We start from the raw sequence: 18,158 nt of genomic DNA on the forward strand, positions 1-18,158 counted from the left end.
AGATTAAATAAGTGTTTATTAATCAAACCTTACTTCTCGTAGGTAAAATGTAATGACTATCCTGTTCTTAAGGGCCAATCTCTGAATCTCTGAGTCCTGTCCATAACGTTGTCAGACACTTTATTTATTATGATTAATTATGAAGACATCAAAACTATGAAGGAACACACGTGGACTTATGTAGTAAACAAAAAAGTCAGACATACAGCCCTCAGCATGTAGGACTCACCTGACACCAGTATCCAGTGTCACTATCTATCACATCTATCTAAAAAAATGCCCCAAAAGTAATACTGATAAAAATGTAATAATCCTAACTAATTTCTAATCCCATTTGACATGAAGACATGGCAGCCTTTATTTAACCAGGAAGTTAAGAATCTCTGGCCAAAACAGGCAAAAGCACAAATAAAGATACAAAGTTGAAGCCAGAAAAAACGAGAGACAAAATTAAAAAGAAATAAAAATCAAGCACAGGGATGCCACATTTCAAGATTTGAGCTACATAACCAGGTGAGTTAAAAACAAAAGCCAGTGACATCTCAAAGCCTCTGATTCTTTCATTATTAAAAGCATTTGAAGAGATTAATTCATTAAGATGCAACGTATTCCATGTAGCACATGCAAAATACACAAAAGCCCTTTTTCTAATTTTTGAACAGGCATTAGAAAGAGAGGTTTTGAAACTGCATAGAGTACTGTTAAGTACATCAGAGACTAATTTGGCTCAGCTTGAAACTCACCTCACTGCGTGTGATCTCAAAATAAGAAAAAGTGACATGTGAACTGTGTGTGTACAGAATACAAAGACTTTATGTTAAGTGTTAAGTGTTAATGTTCCTCCCTCCCACTCTCTGCCTCATACTAATGCTCATGAACTGCCATTATACACTTTTCCCTTTTTATTGTCCGTCCCCTCACACCAAAAGTGTTAGATTTTTGACCAAGAGCCATTTGATATTGTTTTCTACTTTATTACCTCCATCATCTCAGAAACCTTCTATTAGCTGAAAAAGACTTTTCTCCAGCCCCACCACTCTTTGCTCAGCTTCCTCTCCCTCTCTTTTTCCTGTCTAGATTGTACTCTCTCTTCCCTCTGCTCCGTCCATCTTTCTGTCTCTCCCTCTCTGTCGTTATTCTCAATTGAGCCAAATTACCTCCATTCATTTAGGCCCCAGACAGGTGAATTAGCCTACATGGAATAATTCCTAGATTGAGTTCTCTTCCACCCCGTCCACGTTCTAATGGAATTAGCTGAGATAAGAGTCCTGAGGAAGTCGACATGATTTAAACGTGACACTAAACAGAAGTCCTCACTGAGCCATTTTAATTGAGTGATTTGTCTATTTCTTAATGGTTTCATCTTGCGGACGTGTTAAGAATGATGCAGAGACATCGGCTCTAACTTAGGCTTTAACTCAACTTCTATTCAATTCAGCACCGTCTGTTCAGTTGTGCTCATTATAATCCATATGACCACTTTGTAAGCTTTAACCTTGAGCACCACTCAGGGTCTCTGCATAATGTGCAGCCTGTTGACCTTTATAATGGTGTGAGTGTACGTGACAGTGGAACATGTCATATGTGAGGAAAATGGAGTGCTCTCTCTCAGTGTGGTTTTTTGAGTTTTTTTTTTTTTTATTGTTATATAGTCGTAGAAGCATCATTGATCATTGACACCCCCTTTACACCTGGTATTAAAATGTGATCTGTATACAGATAATACATGATCCAGTCTTGCCTTTGCATTTACACCTGGCTTTTTAAGGCATTCCTGTTATCCTCTTTGAAATCAGATCTCTATTCTCAGGAGCAAAACCTGCGCTTGTTTAATTTGATGGCAGCAAATCAGCTGTAGCTGTCAAAAATGTCTTTGTAAATTTACCTGTTTCTGTAGGAACAGTCCAGTTTAGCTTGTATAGGCACTGTCACCCAAAAACACAGATAACCCTCTGGTTTCCTTTTGGCTCCAGGGACATGAATCTCTTTCTACCAGTCACTTAGATCCTTCATCAGTTTAGCTAACTTCTAATGCGAGGAGCATTCAGTGCTATTCACTGTCAGAGCGGGAGTGATGATGTTGCGTAGGTACAGATGCCGGCACATTGTACAGATTGTATTTACACCTACCTAAGATCCAACACAATGCAAGTCAGGCTCACTGTTGTTGTTTTTTTCCATGACATATATTCCACCATTTGTCTTCTCCATTTTTGAACAAAGTTTGAATTTGTCTCTGACATTTTGGTGTCCAGATTTTGCAGAATATTTGCTTTAATGATCTGACCGTCGCTAGTGGAAAACTGAGGAGTCATTAGAATTTACCTTCTGTATTACTGACGTCATCATTACATTGTTTATCATCATATTTTTTCTTTTTACTGACAGACCACAAACTCCTACTCCAAAAACCTGATATTAACATTTAAATACACTAGTTGATTTGTTTATCTATATGTAGAAATATAAGGTTTTCACCCTTTGTGCCTCATTCTATCAATATATTTTTAACTGTATTTCAATAGTGGTTTTTTAGTGGCCTTTACAAGTCTCCTCTAAATCAGCCATTCACACATGCACTCACACACCAATGGCAGCAAGCCACCATACAAGGTAAGACACTTACTCAAGGACGCTTCACCATGTGGACATAAGATTATAGGAGTATTTCACAGGTCCATTTTGCTCTGATGAAAGAATTAAAAGGAGGCAGATGCAGCATAATCACAGAGGATGTTAGCGATTTGTGAGAAGCCCTCTCAACCGACTGACCCTACTCTGCCTGATTTGACCAGATACAGTATAGTTTGTCTGACTCAGATCTCATGATCTCTTCTCACCCGCTGTTGTCCCTTTTGTGTAATGTGACCTTTACAAACATGCAACTTTACTCAAAAATTGTTTGGACTGTCGTTTGAATGGGTGAATGAAAGCCAGTGTCATATAAAGCTGTGAAGAGATAACCTTGCTCATTCAGCTGCTGACCAGAAAAACAAACAACATGCTTTGTACATCCTCTCACAGCTCCTCCATTACTGTTTCTATACCAACACAGATGCCAGGATGAATGCCCAGTCGGCACTTATGGGCCACAGTGTGCCCACAAGTGTGACTGCCAGAACGGGGCCAAGTGCTACCACATCAACGGAGCTTGCCTGTGCAACGAGGGCTTTAAGGGCCCCAGCTGCCAGGACCGCTTCTGTCCCACCGGCCTGTACGGACTCATCTGCGATAAATACTGCCCCTGCAAAGCTGCGAACACACTCAGGTACTGAACTACTGGTCAAAAACATGTCTGTGCTTTTGTACTATACAGCATGGTATGAATAGAAGAAGGTTGTGTGTGAATCATCTGTTCAAGTGTAAACGCTGAAATAATTAATGTCTTTTCACTTCAATGTCAGCCATTTTGTGAACAACTCTGTCTCTATTAGGTTTTGGCACCACTTCAATCACAAAACCTTCCATTTGAGAAATGTACATCACTAGACTGTTACATTTTAATTAGTACTGAAAGTGCCTGTAGCATGTCCTTTCAGCACAGCGTTTGCTTTTTTTTTTTTTTTTTTTTGTTCTACATGCAAATTAGAATATGCACAAAACTGATTGACTGACTTCTGATCTCTCAGCTGTCACCCTTTGTCGGGAGAGTGCACCTGTGTGGCGGGATGGGCGGGGCTTTACTGCAACGAGACCTGTCCGGCAGGGTACTATGGCGAGGGCTGCAGAGAGCTGTGTGCCTGCGCTAACGGAGCCGACTGCGACGGCACCACTGGAGCTTGTATGTGTGCACCAGGATATATAGTAAGTGTAGAAACACATTAGCTTCCTAATTTCTCATCACTTCACTACTTAAAGTTAATATCTTGGCGAGCTGCAGTTGTTGCAGTTGCTTTTCAACACTTTAACCTCTCTGTTAAAGTAAACATTCCAATCATGAAAACCTCTTAGGCTTTTCCATAAATATACTTATAGAAGTGAAAATATCACAGGAAACATTTTGAAGCTGTTTTTTATTTAGAATTTTTTTTATTGCTCTGAGTGCTGCAAATAAAGTTCATTTAGAGCATGGCACACGTTCACCAACATAGCCACCAGTTACTAGGTTTTTTTTTTTTTCCCCAATAAACTTCATTGTTGAAAACACTCAAATACAGGAGCAACATAACAACAATATTCAAACAAAGACAAATATGTTGTACACTAGTAAATGTGTATTACAGCCCTAATGAACAGTGAAATCAGTTACATCTCAATACAACTGGGATCGTTCACCCAGAAGCTTTAGTATCTTTGTTCTGCATAATGAAGAAGTGGTACCTGATTCAGTGGAGGTTCTTTCCAGCCAACATGTGATGATAATGTGTGGAGGTTCTGCAGCAGCTGTAGCAGGTGCAGAACATGTTCTCTAACATGCTGAAGTTAATTTATCAGGTGTTGTTGACTCTGCAGCTTTAGTCGCAGAGTTACACGGCTTTTAATGGAGAGAGGCTACTGCAGGTGCAAACCCCTGATATAGGTCAGCTTGAAGCAGAGAGAGAGCATGTCACTGTCAGGACATTGTTGTGTATGTAAGCAGTAATAGATTGTGGTGGGTGAAAGTGTGTGTGTTAAGAAGGACACCGAGGCCTCTGCGTCAGGGTGTTTCACAGATTAATGTTGTGCTGTTCTTTGATAGACACTCTGGGGTTTGGATCGAGACCATGAACATCAAGTCATCAAGTCCTACGTGTTTGTAACACCCAGCAAAGTCACGTTTACGTTTTGTCTGTTAATAAGCAGCATATTTAAAATACTACCCGACAGATTTCATTTAAATTTGTTCCAAGTTTGACTTCAAGACAAGGATAAAGTGGTGCATGTCAGTTCCGAGTAAACCTGGTGTTATATTCTCTGTGCAGTCCTGCTGATGTTTATCACAGCAGTGTTCACTATCTGGAGCTTGTGTGTCACACGTCCCTTATCACACTGTGTCCCATTCCCATATATACTAATATGAGGGGTGACTGACAGGTTTGTGTCCTAAGGTAGAAGGAGATGCATTGAACACCTCACCTTACATGCACATGCACTTCAACTCTTTTAGTGATTATGCAGAATGTTTGAAGTTAATAACATTTGTGGTATTTCTGTTTTGGGTGATTGAAAATTGAAAGTCAGTATTGTCTGAGAAAATGGACCACATCGGCTTTTGTGCAGTCATTCAGAGTCTAACTCGGCCAACACCAGCCCTATTCACCTGATTTGGCCCCTCAAACTGCTGCCTCTTACCCAAGCATATTAGGCGCACTGCCTTAACTTTGTGGCATTAAACATGGGGTCTCCAGAGGGGAAGCCTGGAAGCGCTGTAAAAAAAAAAAAAAAAAAAAAAAGTTAAAAAAAGCATGGCAAGAGCAACTGCCCCTAACGTCACAAAAAAAAATAAGTTAACATTAACACATTGCTCACTGGTGATTCATAAAAACACATGAAATTAGAGGAAAGCGAGCATATACTATATGAAGTGCCAGTCGAGAAGCAAGCAAAAAACTTAAAATGAAAAATCCCAAACACATAATTCTGTGAGGGTTCAGGGCTTACACCGTAGGGGGGACATTGGGATTGGGCCAAAGATGGAGTATATGATAGGAAGGGAGAGTATAATAATACCAAGATGCTAGATATAAGTGCTATAGAGTGCTAGTTGTTAAGGTTAAAAGGCGGATTTGGAGTTAGGATTAAAGTACGGATTAAAGCTAAACGATAGATTTGAAACAAGACGACAGACTTGAAAGTCAAAGTAGAATCTTAGTAATAGATTTTAGTGTTAATATTAAAGTTACGTTTATCCCTGTGTGTGTGAGCATGTGTGGTTTTTGACTGGCGAGGCACGGTGGCCCGGCCCTCCTGGTGTGTTGAGTGATCTGCCAGTGACTGAGATGAGACACCTAGGAGCCGAGAGATGACAGGGACTTTGATAATTGGACCGAGGAACATCAGGGATTTTCAGCAGATGAAAGCAGGATGAGCACTGTAGATGAATGTCCATTTGGTTTACAGCAGCCAAATTCAGATAGATGTTGCTCTCAACAGGGTGTTATTGATTTAGAAGGAATTTATGCTGTGCTGGTAACTCACAGTTCGGTACTCTGTGTGTCACTGTGTGGACAAGAAACCAGCTTTAAACAGAATTTATATGTGGTATTGTCACCAATTTGGACAGTTCGATCGATATCTGTAAACATGTGCAACTCTGAGCCAAGATCTGAAATCTTCAGAGCAACACCACTGATCTGTCAAACCATGAGGACGTGGTTTCACCGAACAGGAAAGATTTACAGAAGGTTTTCTTGGAAACAAGTTTTATTTACAGTCTCTAAATCACAAAAATAAACTCTTCTCCACAAGCTCTAACACTACAGATACAGAAAGTATAAGACTCCTCAGGACATTGTCTGAAGGTGTGTTTGTGACTGCTCAGTTTGTTTCTACATTAATTCATTGTTTAATGTTAGATTAAGTGATTAGATTAGATTAATTAAATTACCAAACTATTTTACCATTATCATGTGCAGTATTACTTTATATATTAAGTTCATATCACTGTCACTGTTACTTCCAATGTCATTGTCAATACTACATTTCTATTTCCATTTTAGTTTATCTATTGTTCTTATGCGAGACACTAGACTGGCTCTTGCATTTGCTCCCTATATACTTTATCTTTTATTTTCACTTATGTTTAATACTCTCTGATGATCATTTTTATTCTGTTATATTGTATTCTGGAGCAATCTCTGGCACAAGAATTTCTCACTGGGATTAATAAAGTCCTATCTTATCTAAAAAGTGAATTAAATTGAAAAAATATGTGATAAAAAGCAATGATTCAAACTAAACACAGGAGAGAGAAGTGCTGGCTTTTTCCCTAGAGTCAGTCAGAGGTGTATAAAACAAACAGAACTGCTGTTTTCGATCACAAGAGGAACTAAAACCACCAAACTTTAACTCTCAGGTGAAAATCTTGTGTAAAATATAACCCCGTCTGCACATGCCCAAGGTTAGAGAAAGACTGAGGTTATGATAAAAATGAAAGCAGACATTTACTGCCGATCTGTGATGGGTTATGAAAGTCATAATATCAGAGAGTGTGTGATGTTCAGAGAATTTCTATCACTGTTTTTGTAACGATTGTGTTTGAGAGAAAGTATTTTTGTGCTAAGCCGTGTCATGTGATCTGTGATCTTAGCCCAGTCCTGTCCTTTGGAGGTCGATATCTGGCAAGAATAACATCCTTGCTTTTTTGTAGTCGTAATAGTTGTGCAGTTTTGCTGAGAGCAATCCTCTCTTTTTGAGGAACCCCCTGCTCCACATTCATTCACACCTGGAAGCTGAATTGCAGTGGTTTTTTGTTTTTGTTTTTGTTTTGTTTTTTGGCTTTACTGTACAGAGGATGTGAGGCTGGTTATAAGCCTGAAGTCACATTTCATGTTTTGATTGAAATTACATTTGATCTAATCCTGTTTGAAGAGTTTTTAGACAATTAAACTGGTGCATTTATTTGCTCGCTTTGTGATAAGAAAAATAAAAACAAGATATAGCGCCAAATGTATTTGTTATTCCTCAGGTCAGTGTGTTAGAGCTCCTACTTCCCCTGGGAAATTTTGGTTTTCCTTATTGGTCCTACACATGTTATTTATTAACAAAGTTTTTCTTTTTAAAAAAGTCCTTAATTTACCAACTTTTTAATAAGGCCTCGCTCTTCTCCTGTCTCTGCACATTTGGCTGGCTTTGTGAATATTAGATTAATAGCAATTTAAAGGCAGCAGGTTGGATGCAGGCAGCTTTAATTAGCACAGTTTATATGTTGAAGGTCCTGATCAATGCAACAGCATGCTGGAGGTTTAGGTTGTGTGGAGCTTGCTTTCACAGCACGCTAACAGCGCAGAGTAAGGTTAGACATTCTGCTAATGCCAAGCTGTCTGTCTGACCATGTCCTCTATTGATTGGATGAGCACAGACATCGTGTTTCTCTGCAGGGACGGCACCAGTCATGATCTTCTCTCTCCTCCATAATACATGTGCTTGTTTGTTGCATCTCTGCCATTAAATTTAATGCAGTCACAGACTTATAATGAATTTAAAGATGGACCTGATTCCCTGGTGTTGAGCTGCAGGAGGGGGAAATGATGATGAAAACTCGCTGTCAGTCAAGTTATTCCTAAAACTCCAAACACTGCGCTGTGTAAACAGTCAGGTGTTCGTCTAGTAGCAGTGATGCAACTGAGACAGCCGTCTTATAAAGAATAAAAGAAGCACAGACAGTCCGTCCTCGTGAAACGATTCTTTGGAGTGTTATAACAAAGGCTGAGAGAGTTCAGCTCATTACAACTAAACAAAACACATGCACATCTGTCACCCTTACATTTAAATATATTTATGTAGCAGAGTGATGGGTGTTAACGGCCACAACATAACATGTGGCTCAACCTTGTGACCAGCAGCATGTAAAGAGGACCAGAGACGAAAAAATTATTTTATTTATAAACAATATTAAAAATTTAATGAAAACTATGGGAGCCTGGAGGCCTGGCTAAAAAGAGCAAAAGAATGGAGGGGGTCCAGGCCAGCCATACAACGAGCCATAGAGCCCCTAAACTTAACCAACAAACAAAAACTGTACTACCAGACCTCCATCCTTAAAAGAAACACACACAAAAACAAACAGATGGAGGCAGCTTTGTTGAGGCTACAGTGAGCAGCACTGTCCACTCACCACAGATCAGGAGCACCTGGTGTGGAGTTGTACAACTGTAGCTTTTACATGTATAAAATATGACCAAATGTTTCGTGGGATTGTTTGCAGATACAGTCCCAGTGTTTTTACCACAGTACCACTATGTTCATCAATTCTGAGTCCCCCCCTCTGTTTTGTATTTGGATTTGTATTGTAACATGTCCAATGTAACCTAACCAATACTAGACTTTTAAGGTCAATACTGATGTTGATATTTGTGAAAAAAAATCAGATCATTTATTGTCTGATGAAACACATAGCATAAATAAACTTGCTATGGGTCTCTTCACATTTTTAAGATGAAAAATCAACTTGTCAGCGCTCTCTGGTAACTATGGAGACACCAACTCCAGATGTAGTTTTCTTTACTACATGTTCTTGTTGATTTTCAGATGACGTACACAGTCTTCACAAACGCTGCTCAGAAGTGGTCAGAGTAACCCGATAAAGAGTTCAAGATGTTGGAGATGTTTTTTTTTTTTTTTTGGCTTAATAAGTCAATAAGTCAACCTCACTTAGTCCATGCAGGATTATGCGTGCACAAGTTGCTGCTGGAATATAATTTTTAATACTTCTTTACCATTTCAGGCAGGAGACAGTGTGACGGTATGTCAGTATGACATGAAAGTAAACATGTTCACATTTTTAAAGGAAAAACAAAAGAAAACATTTAGCCTGACTCTTAAGTCAGAGCAATGGACAGCATGTAGTTAAACATCAAATCAATTCATGATTTATTTCATTTTAAAAAGTAACAAGTAAAAGAAAAAAAAGTATTACACCTGATAGTTTGAGTTGCTCTCTGTGTGTCTGTTGTGTCCAGGGTGATGACTGCTCCATCAGCTGTCCTGCGGGTCTGTATGGGACCAATTGTACCTCCTCATGCTCCTGCCGCAACGAGATCTCCTGCTCACACATCGACGGCTCCTGCATCTGCAGAGAAGGTCCTGTTCACGTCTGCGATCCTCCTTTACAACGTCACAGTTCATTCATTTATGACTGACTAATCAGTGGATTCTGGGAGGTCTGATCAGATCTAGGGATTTCCCATTCCCAAAGACAGCCAGTGGTTTGATTCAAAAAATGTACAGCTACAGAGTTAATTATGAACATCATTTCACTCAGAATCTTTTTGATCCTAATTGGACCCCGTACAACAGCTGTAATTCAAAACACAACCTCACTTAAAACTCTTGTTTTATGGTCTGTCTTCTGCAGTTGTGCGTCTGCCTCTTCACAGGGTTTGTTCCAGCTTGTAGCTGAAAAACATTAGACCCTAAAACTCCATTGTACTGTACCTAACAGTGACCAAATGCTTATGATGTGTTATATAGTGTTTTCTTTTTTCTTTCAGAAGCCTGATTTTTCCTAGCTCCATAGCTTCCTCTTCACTTCTCTTATTTTGTCCTCTTGTGCATTTACCATCATTCTTACTCTCCTTAAAGCTCAAACAATTGGTCAGTGAACTGATAGGTTGTAGCTTAATTGGCAGAGATAAAATGCATAGTATACCCTAATTGCAGCTGCTTCTTCTTATTATTATGATTTTGTTATTGATTGCATTATGCATTATTGTTTTCTTCCCAGCCAGACACCAAACCACTTCTTTCATCTCCTGACCCTCAGAAAATGTAAAACCACCTGCCTTTAATGATCTCCAGAACTTTTTCCTTTTTACTATTTTGTTCTCCACTTCACTCTCTTAATGTCTTTCAATATCAGCATCTTTAAATATTTATGCGCCACTGAACCTCGTGGGGAACATGGGTAATTAAAGTGGAGAGACATCTGAGGCCGAGTGCAAAATCAGGGGCCTGAGAGCTTTGGCTAGACCAAGTGGGTGCCTGTCTTCACCCTCTAAACTCTTATTTCTTTTTCTTCATTTAAAGCCACCAAGAGAGGAAACTCAGAGGCGAAAAGTTCAGACCAATTAAAATGGGTCATCAAGTATGTGTTAGTCATGTTACTACAACATGTTCTTTATGCTAGATGTTTGTGGGCAAACCTCTGATCATCTGTACAGTTCAATGCACTGTTAGGACTTAACGCCACCTACATTTATTCCTGACTTAATGAAAGAGATGTAAGGGGTCTGTAGATCAAACAGGATATTTGACAACCTTTAGAGAAATTACTGCATCTGCTGAAATTACAACGAAGGACGGAAGGAAAGTCAGAACATTTTTGTTTAAATTTCTAAGGATCAAGTTTTCAGCACATCCTCTTCTTCATGATAAAAGACAGTAATCACTGAAATTAGATAAATAATGTTCAGTATAGGACAAGTTTTGAAACATGGGCCATCGCAGAGAAACACCTCCATCATCATTTTAAGCATTTATTTGAAAGCAAAGAGATATGGGAACTGACATTTAACAAATGTCCCTGGCCTGATGCAAACCAAGGACACTGCAGCTCATGGTCGGTGCCCAATAAGGATAACTCTGATTTTCTTGACCTGGGCCTTATTTTCCCATGTTCTTGGGTGTAAATGATACCCAGCCACCACAAGCAGCTGCTGCAGTGTAATCCATTGGGCAACTGTCCACATCCAACTGTCCACTAAAGGGCTTGTTTTTGTCACTGACAAGATATGTGTCTGAGGACATTATGGATAGGATCCCTACAGAGATTGAGCTTTTTATTAAAGAGCAAGATCCTTTTATTTAACCAGAAACATTACTTTATATTACTACTGGACTCCATTGACAAAAACAGTAATTTTACCTGCTGCATCGATCTGTTAGTTTGTGTGTGTTATTGTGTGACTTTCAGTGGTGGAAGAGGTATTCAGATCAGAAGTAAAAGTACTTCACAACAACACAAAGACTGTAACAGATCAAGGCAGTGATATTCCAGCAGTTCCTGCATGTTCTGTAAGGTAAAATTACTGTTTTTGTCAATGGACTCTGGTAGTGATATATAGCAAACTATCTGTTGTAAACATCCAGAGTATTATCAGACTGACTCCCCAGATCAAATTTAAACTAGATTGCATTGTCTCTACACAATGAATTATTATCGCCAATATTTCAGGAGCCCTCACTTTCAGAGTGTGTGAGTGATGTTGAAAATTATGAATATTATCATATTCTATAAAAACTGATGACTAACTGATATTACACATTTCATTCCAGACTCAAATAAAGTGAACTCTCTGTGGACTAACAGTCTCTGTCTCTGTGTGTCTCCAGGCTGGCAGGGTGTGGACTGCTCCATCCCGTGCTCCAGTGGTACCTGGGGACTGAGCTGCAATCAGACGTGTCAGTGTGCCAACGGGGCGGCATGCGACCCCATCAATGGAACCTGCACCTGCTCCCCAGGCTGGAGGGATGAATACTGCGACATACCATGTCCTGTGAGTGGTCGTGGTGGTCATTATTGGTCTTTATTCCCTGCTGCTCAGTCACTCCCTCAGGCATCCACTCACTTCTGTTAAAAATGCATTTATATATTTTTATCTGTTGTGCTTTTGCTGTTGCTAGGAGGGATCATATGGGCTGGACTGCAGAGAGAGATGTGACTGTGTCAACTCTGATGGCTGTGATCCAGTGACCGGCTTCTGTCGCTGTCTCGCAGGTTGGACAGGTGAGTTATGCCCAATCACGTATATAGAGACATTTTATGAAATTCAGATGTCAAAAATCCAAAAATCCTATCCAATAAATATTTACTTGTCTTTTACTTTAACAATAGTCAAGTCAGTCTTTCCAGACAAACTTGTAGCCTGCATGCTCCTTTGTCCACATTCCTATACAAGGTCCACATTTGTCCAGAGCAGTGTCCTCCTCCTCCTTCTCCTGCAAAGTCGATAACCAATTATTGCTGCAAAGTAAGAACATGGTCTCCTGGGTAAATTCCAAGAACACAGACTTTGGCTGGAAGTGGAGCTGCTTTACCAGTTCCATGGTTTATACAGTCATTCAGTCTGACAGTCTAAACCACATTAACACAAATGTGAGACATCAGCAGTGCACAAGCATGGCTGAAGCTTCTATCTGTTGATAGTCGATACTGTGTCACTGGGTAGATGGAGATGAGTTAAACAGCTCTCGTTACATGCACGTTCAGTTCAACTCTTTAAGTGATTATGCAGAAAGTTTGGAGTTAATCACTTTTGTGGTATTTCTGTTTCGGGTAATTGAACTTTTAATTACCCAGCAGTCTACCCATCAATGTCAAAATGGCGTCCACTGAGCTCCTTCTTCATTTTGGGGAAGAGGTAGTAGACTTGCAATTTTCAATTACCCAAAACAGAAGTACTGCAGAAGTTATATTAACGTCAAACTTTCTGCATAATCCTACAGCGTAGGCAGACCGCAACAACTGTGATTGGTCCACCTGGCCGGCTCGTACTTGTCACTCATTGGCCAGAGAAACACAGAAAACTCACCCTCCCGTCAGTAGTCACGCACACCAGTAATCTCAGTAAAAAAAACTGTTCAACATTTATTAGCTTAAACTCCAAAGTGAAGTACATGATGAAACTCGACACAGTGGCACAGAAACCCCACCACCACCTGGTGTTTTGAGTGTAATTTTAGAGTGACACAGATATACCAGCACAACTATTAATGCTCACAACAGCTTAGGCCACTTGCGTAGCTTATGGTGTGGGCTCTGCATCAATCCTACACAGAAGTGTATCCTCAGTTTATATTGATTATTTTTTTTGAGTCACAAGCCACATCCAGCCACTGAATTAAGGGGCTGAGAGGGCAGGTGAAGCAGATATGGAAATACCTGAACAGATATTCTGTGAAGGAGAATGGGAAAGTGTGTGAGGCTGAACAGAGGGAAGATGGAGGCGGCAAAGGCGACACCATGACATGAATGGAGCCAACAAATCAATAGGACACACGACAAACTCAAACCTATAATTCTAAAACTGATGGAGATTCAAGCTTGGATGAGTTTGACAGCCCAGCTCTGTTCAATAATTCAGCTTCACAAATGTTCCCCATGGATAAAGTACTTTTCAAACCTGGACTTGCTCTCTCTCAAACTCAAATGTTTGTTAGGAGAGACTATTTTTTAATCAACATCCTGAACATCCTTGACATTATTCCTCTTTGGACCTTTGCTTCTCTATTAATTGTCATGTTCAAGTTGTAACTCTGCTTATTTTACCTGCTAATTGTCACTATCAGCTGTGATGAGCAGTGATCAATATGAGAGCTGATGGGGGTTTTAATTCACTGCCAGAGGTGGTAATGAATTGACATTGGGAAAAATTCAATATATCGATGGATATTTAGATCAAAGTTTAGACCAAAGGTTAGAAGTAAATGAGTTTGGTCTGAAGAGAAACATAAAGAAACATGAACTGTTTGTGTTTGTCTGAAACTGGGAGGTCTATGTAATTACAGTTGAGGTGATGACCATGAATAACAATTAGACCTTTGAGATGATAGGAGTGTTTTCATTAAGAAATAAAAACACTGCATGTATCAGCTTAAACCTCTTTAGTGCAGAAGCTCATTTTCTGTTAAAGACTTTCTCCTGTGAGCTGTTATGTTCCCAGTTGATGAAAAATCCCAATAAGACTACATTAAACAGTTTGCACAAAGTGTGTGTACCTATACAGAAAAACAGCTAAAATGAATTTGCACCTCTGCCGCTATGACCACAGTTGTCTCACTGAAATGAATGAGGCAGCCATGTTTTTTTCAAGCAAGACTAATGAGTTTTTTCTGAAAAGACTGGCTATCAAGTCTCTCGTAGTCTCCTCTTTCCATCAACATGGAACGGGCCCCATTTCAGTTTGTGCACCTACATTTGAACCATTCGGAACATTTCTACCAAAAAGTCGGTTCCCAGCCGATCAAGCATCAATTTCTGGGGGTGTCCTATGGTGTCTGGCACTGGGACATTAGCAGTGAATCCTTTGGGACCTGTGGGTTGCAGGGTGGGACTTCCATGGATCTGGCTTGTTCTGGATCATCCCTGATCAGATTGGGATGCAGGGAGTTTGGAGGCCAGTACCTTGGGCTCTCTGTTGTGAGAGCATTGTCCTGCTGGAGGAGGCTCCTGCCATTGGGGAGTGCTGTTGCCATGGAGGGGGTGTACTTGGTCTACAACAATGTACACTACATACATATGTACACAATGGCACACTGCATACTCAAAACCCAGAGGGAACAAGTTTGGAGTATTGAATTAGGGCACAGCACGTGTCTAAGAACAGGGGTACAGAAGTGAAAACAGTGGATGAATATACTCGCTGCACTTCCTTTGTTTGTTTTAGACTGCACCTTTGTGAGTATCATGTAAGCAGAACTAGGTCAGAAGCATTGTATTATTTGTGTCAAATATGATTTTTGAATTTTCTTTGCTGGGTGTTAGCTTCACACCGTGCTTTCCCAAAATGTTAGTGTGTGTAATGTTATGTGCGTAGTGAGGTGCAATTCTTCCGCTCCACATCCTGTCCCCACTTTCTCATCCTCCACCTCTACTTTCTCTCCCTTTGTTTTAACTTCACAGCCTAACGAATGGGGCTTCTGATTTTCACCCGTTTTATGGCTCAGAGGTAGTTTATTAATTGAGTTATAATGGCCGCCTGCGCCCCACTCTCATATTCTCTCATATTTTGTGTCAAAGGAAGTTTCTAATGAGCTGCAGATATGCCAGACTGCAGCGATGGAAGCAGGGAGATATACTGTATTTGCATATACACTATTCTTACTCTGTCTGTATGTCCCGCTGTCTGTCTGTTTCTATATTTAGATTAGGTGGTGAGCTTGTTGCTGTGTGTGTGTGTGTGTGTGTGTGTGTGTGTGTGTGTGTGTGTGTGTGTGTGTGTGTGTGTGGCTGAGTGTAACTAAGAATTAATATAATGTGAGTCTCTCGGGCACTGCAGTCTCCAGACTGTCCTCTGTGAGCACTGAGGGCTCTGATCCATTCTGCAAGCCAGCTTTTGTGTAGACAGACTCCTGTCTCTCAGGACACACACACACACACATGCAAGACTGATGAAAGAACGAGACACTTCAGCAAATGATTAAAAGGCAAAAAGTCATAGGCAGATTTGGAGAATTCCGGTTTTTGCCCTAAAATGTCTGTTCATACAAACTAACAGTTATTCATACAGGTGTAGAGATACATATACTATGGACATTTGGTCAGGAACCCTTGGCATCACCTTTCAACATGAGGAGTAGTCTGATAGACTCCCAGTGTTCCCTGCTGCGTCGAAAGTTGACGTATGAGTCAAGCAGCGTATTTTTTGAATGGATGAAGCGCTGCATGTATTAATGGCTGCTGAGTCAACTTGAGCCAGCTGGGATGGATAGCAGGGGAGTAAAAAAAAAAAACAAAAAAAAAACTGTCACGCAAGAGACCAGGTTTGCATCCAGGGTCCCGTCTGTGGTACAGGCATCTAAACTCTTTCCCCAACCTTAACCCAGAGCTGTGAGAATCTAAACAAACCATACAAAAGTTAAATAATGCTCAGTTGTACCCTGCATGTTGGAAAATGACACTAAAGGGGTCCTGACCAAGGGTGAAGAGTTCAGAGTGAGAATGTGTTCCAGATAGAGTAGTCTGTGTAAGTTTGGCCTCCAGAGAGCACTGACAAGTTTATTTCTCTACTGTAAAATATCCACTATTGAATTTAAAGTATCCTTGTGAAAATATTTGTTTATGTTCCTGTTTTACTGATAATTGTTTCAACCTCAAAAATTAAGGTTCTGTCTAGCGCATGTAATCCGTGAAAATACTTTGGGGAAATGCTCAGATTTATTCCACTTAGGATTGTCTGAAATAACATTTTTGAAAAGACCAACCCAATTTATTATTCAAAAATGTGTAGATGGTTCATTTACTGAATAATGAAGTGAATAAGAATCTATTTACTGTTTAATGAGTAATAACTGATAACCAAAATAACATCACCACCCGAGACACATCTTTTCTTTTCGTATTTTCATCATCAACAAACATCAGAATCAGAACAAATGAGAACAGAATCACATTAGAAACTGAACAGAATTGAATCTGATTTGACACCCTCATCCATTATTTTCATTAAATATTGATGATGTTGTTGTTGTTGCTTCCTTACATTTAAATTAACAATTACTCAATTAGTCTGAAAATTCATCAATAGACAATAATAAACGAGCATTAGTTACGACCCTCTTTTTCCATCCTGCCAATGTCTTCATTTCTTGCTTAAAGACATTTAGATCTGTGTTTTTAAAGAATGAGGCTTGACTTTTTCTATATTTTTCTTATTGTCAAAGAGTCCCATTAAAAAGAACCAATTCAATGTATTAGTCTGGCTCTCAACACTTTCTGACTTCCCCACTCTGTCTGTGGCACTTAGCCCAGAGCCCATTAGTTTCCTGTGAAGACATAAATCTTTAAAACAGCTCTCAAATGTATAGTTTATTTTTTTTTTTAAATCTCAGTAATTTCCTAAAACAGTTGGATACAGTAGCTTTTATCAATCAAACAGGGGGAAGCAGTGCATTTATTGGAGACTATTTTCAGCAGCGGATTAATCCACATTAGGTGCTGTAGTGGGTATTTGTGGCAACAGGACAGTGTGTGTGTTTGAGTCTGAATAAACTGCAGTGTGTGTTCATGGTGATGAAGGAACATGTCATAGTGCAGCTCATTGATGTGTCTTTAATAGTTTCTAAGTTTCAGAGTTCAGTGGCTCAAAGGAATAAGATACACTGATCAGCCCGTGCCATCAGGTAGTGCTGTTGGCATGAGAGTGTGTGTGTGTGTGTGTGTGTGTGTGTGTGTGTGTGTGTGTGTGTGTGTGTGTGTGTGTGTGTGTGTGCGCGTTTGTTCTGTAACAATGTTTAAGTGGGTGGTACATGTCAAAGTAACATCCAGATGAATGAATGACCCAGGGTTTCCCAGCAGAACATTGTGTTGTAATGAGAAACAGTGTTATTCACTCCACCTGACAGTGGTTTTAATGTTATGACTGATCAGACCTTGATACAAACACAGTACTTGTTAGTTGGAGACATTTATTATTGGTTTAGGTTTTTTGTGAGATTTGTTGACAAGAGGAAAAATACAGGATGTTACCAGACTCATCTTTTAACAGGGAGACGAGCACAGAGGAGTTGCAGAATGAAGAAGCTGCTTGTTATCTCTGTCTGTCTTATCTGTCACATTCCTCTTCTCTCTCTCTCTCTCTCTCTCTATATATATATATATTATATATATATATATATATATATATATATATGTTTCCTCCACACTCTGCCCTCTCCCACTAACTCCAGCTCTGGGTAGGTGTTTAAAATGCCTTTTGCTAATGTCCTCTCATCCACCCCTTTCTTTTTTCTTTTTTTTTCATCTCTTCTTCCTTTTTCAAATCTAAGAACACATTTGAAACTTTGCGAGCAGTGTGAAAAGT

The 18,158-nt window shown here is 39.8% G+C and overlaps 1 protein-coding gene across 1 annotated transcript in view; it reads left to right on the top strand.

The window, feature by feature from the left end:
- The window catches only part of LOC108894325 (multiple epidermal growth factor-like domains protein 11), a 114,517-nt gene that overhangs the window by 73,412 nt on the left and 22,947 nt on the right, over window positions 1-18,158 (top strand). Inside the window, exons 11-15 of the mRNA XM_018692969.2 lie at window positions 3,056-3,268; window positions 3,630-3,804; window positions 9,600-9,720; window positions 11,971-12,134; window positions 12,262-12,364. Of these exons, the coding sequence (XP_018548485.1) occupies window positions 3,056-3,268; window positions 3,630-3,804; window positions 9,600-9,720; window positions 11,971-12,134; window positions 12,262-12,364 (776 nt within the window). The remainder of the gene's footprint in view (window positions 1-3,055; window positions 3,269-3,629; window positions 3,805-9,599; window positions 9,721-11,970; window positions 12,135-12,261; window positions 12,365-18,158) is intronic.

Source organism: Lates calcarifer, linkage group LG2 (genome assembly GCF_001640805.2).
Source record: "Lates calcarifer isolate ASB-BC8 linkage group LG2, TLL_Latcal_v3, whole genome shotgun sequence".
Taxonomy (NCBI): Eukaryota; Metazoa; Chordata; class Actinopteri; family Centropomidae; genus Lates; species Lates calcarifer.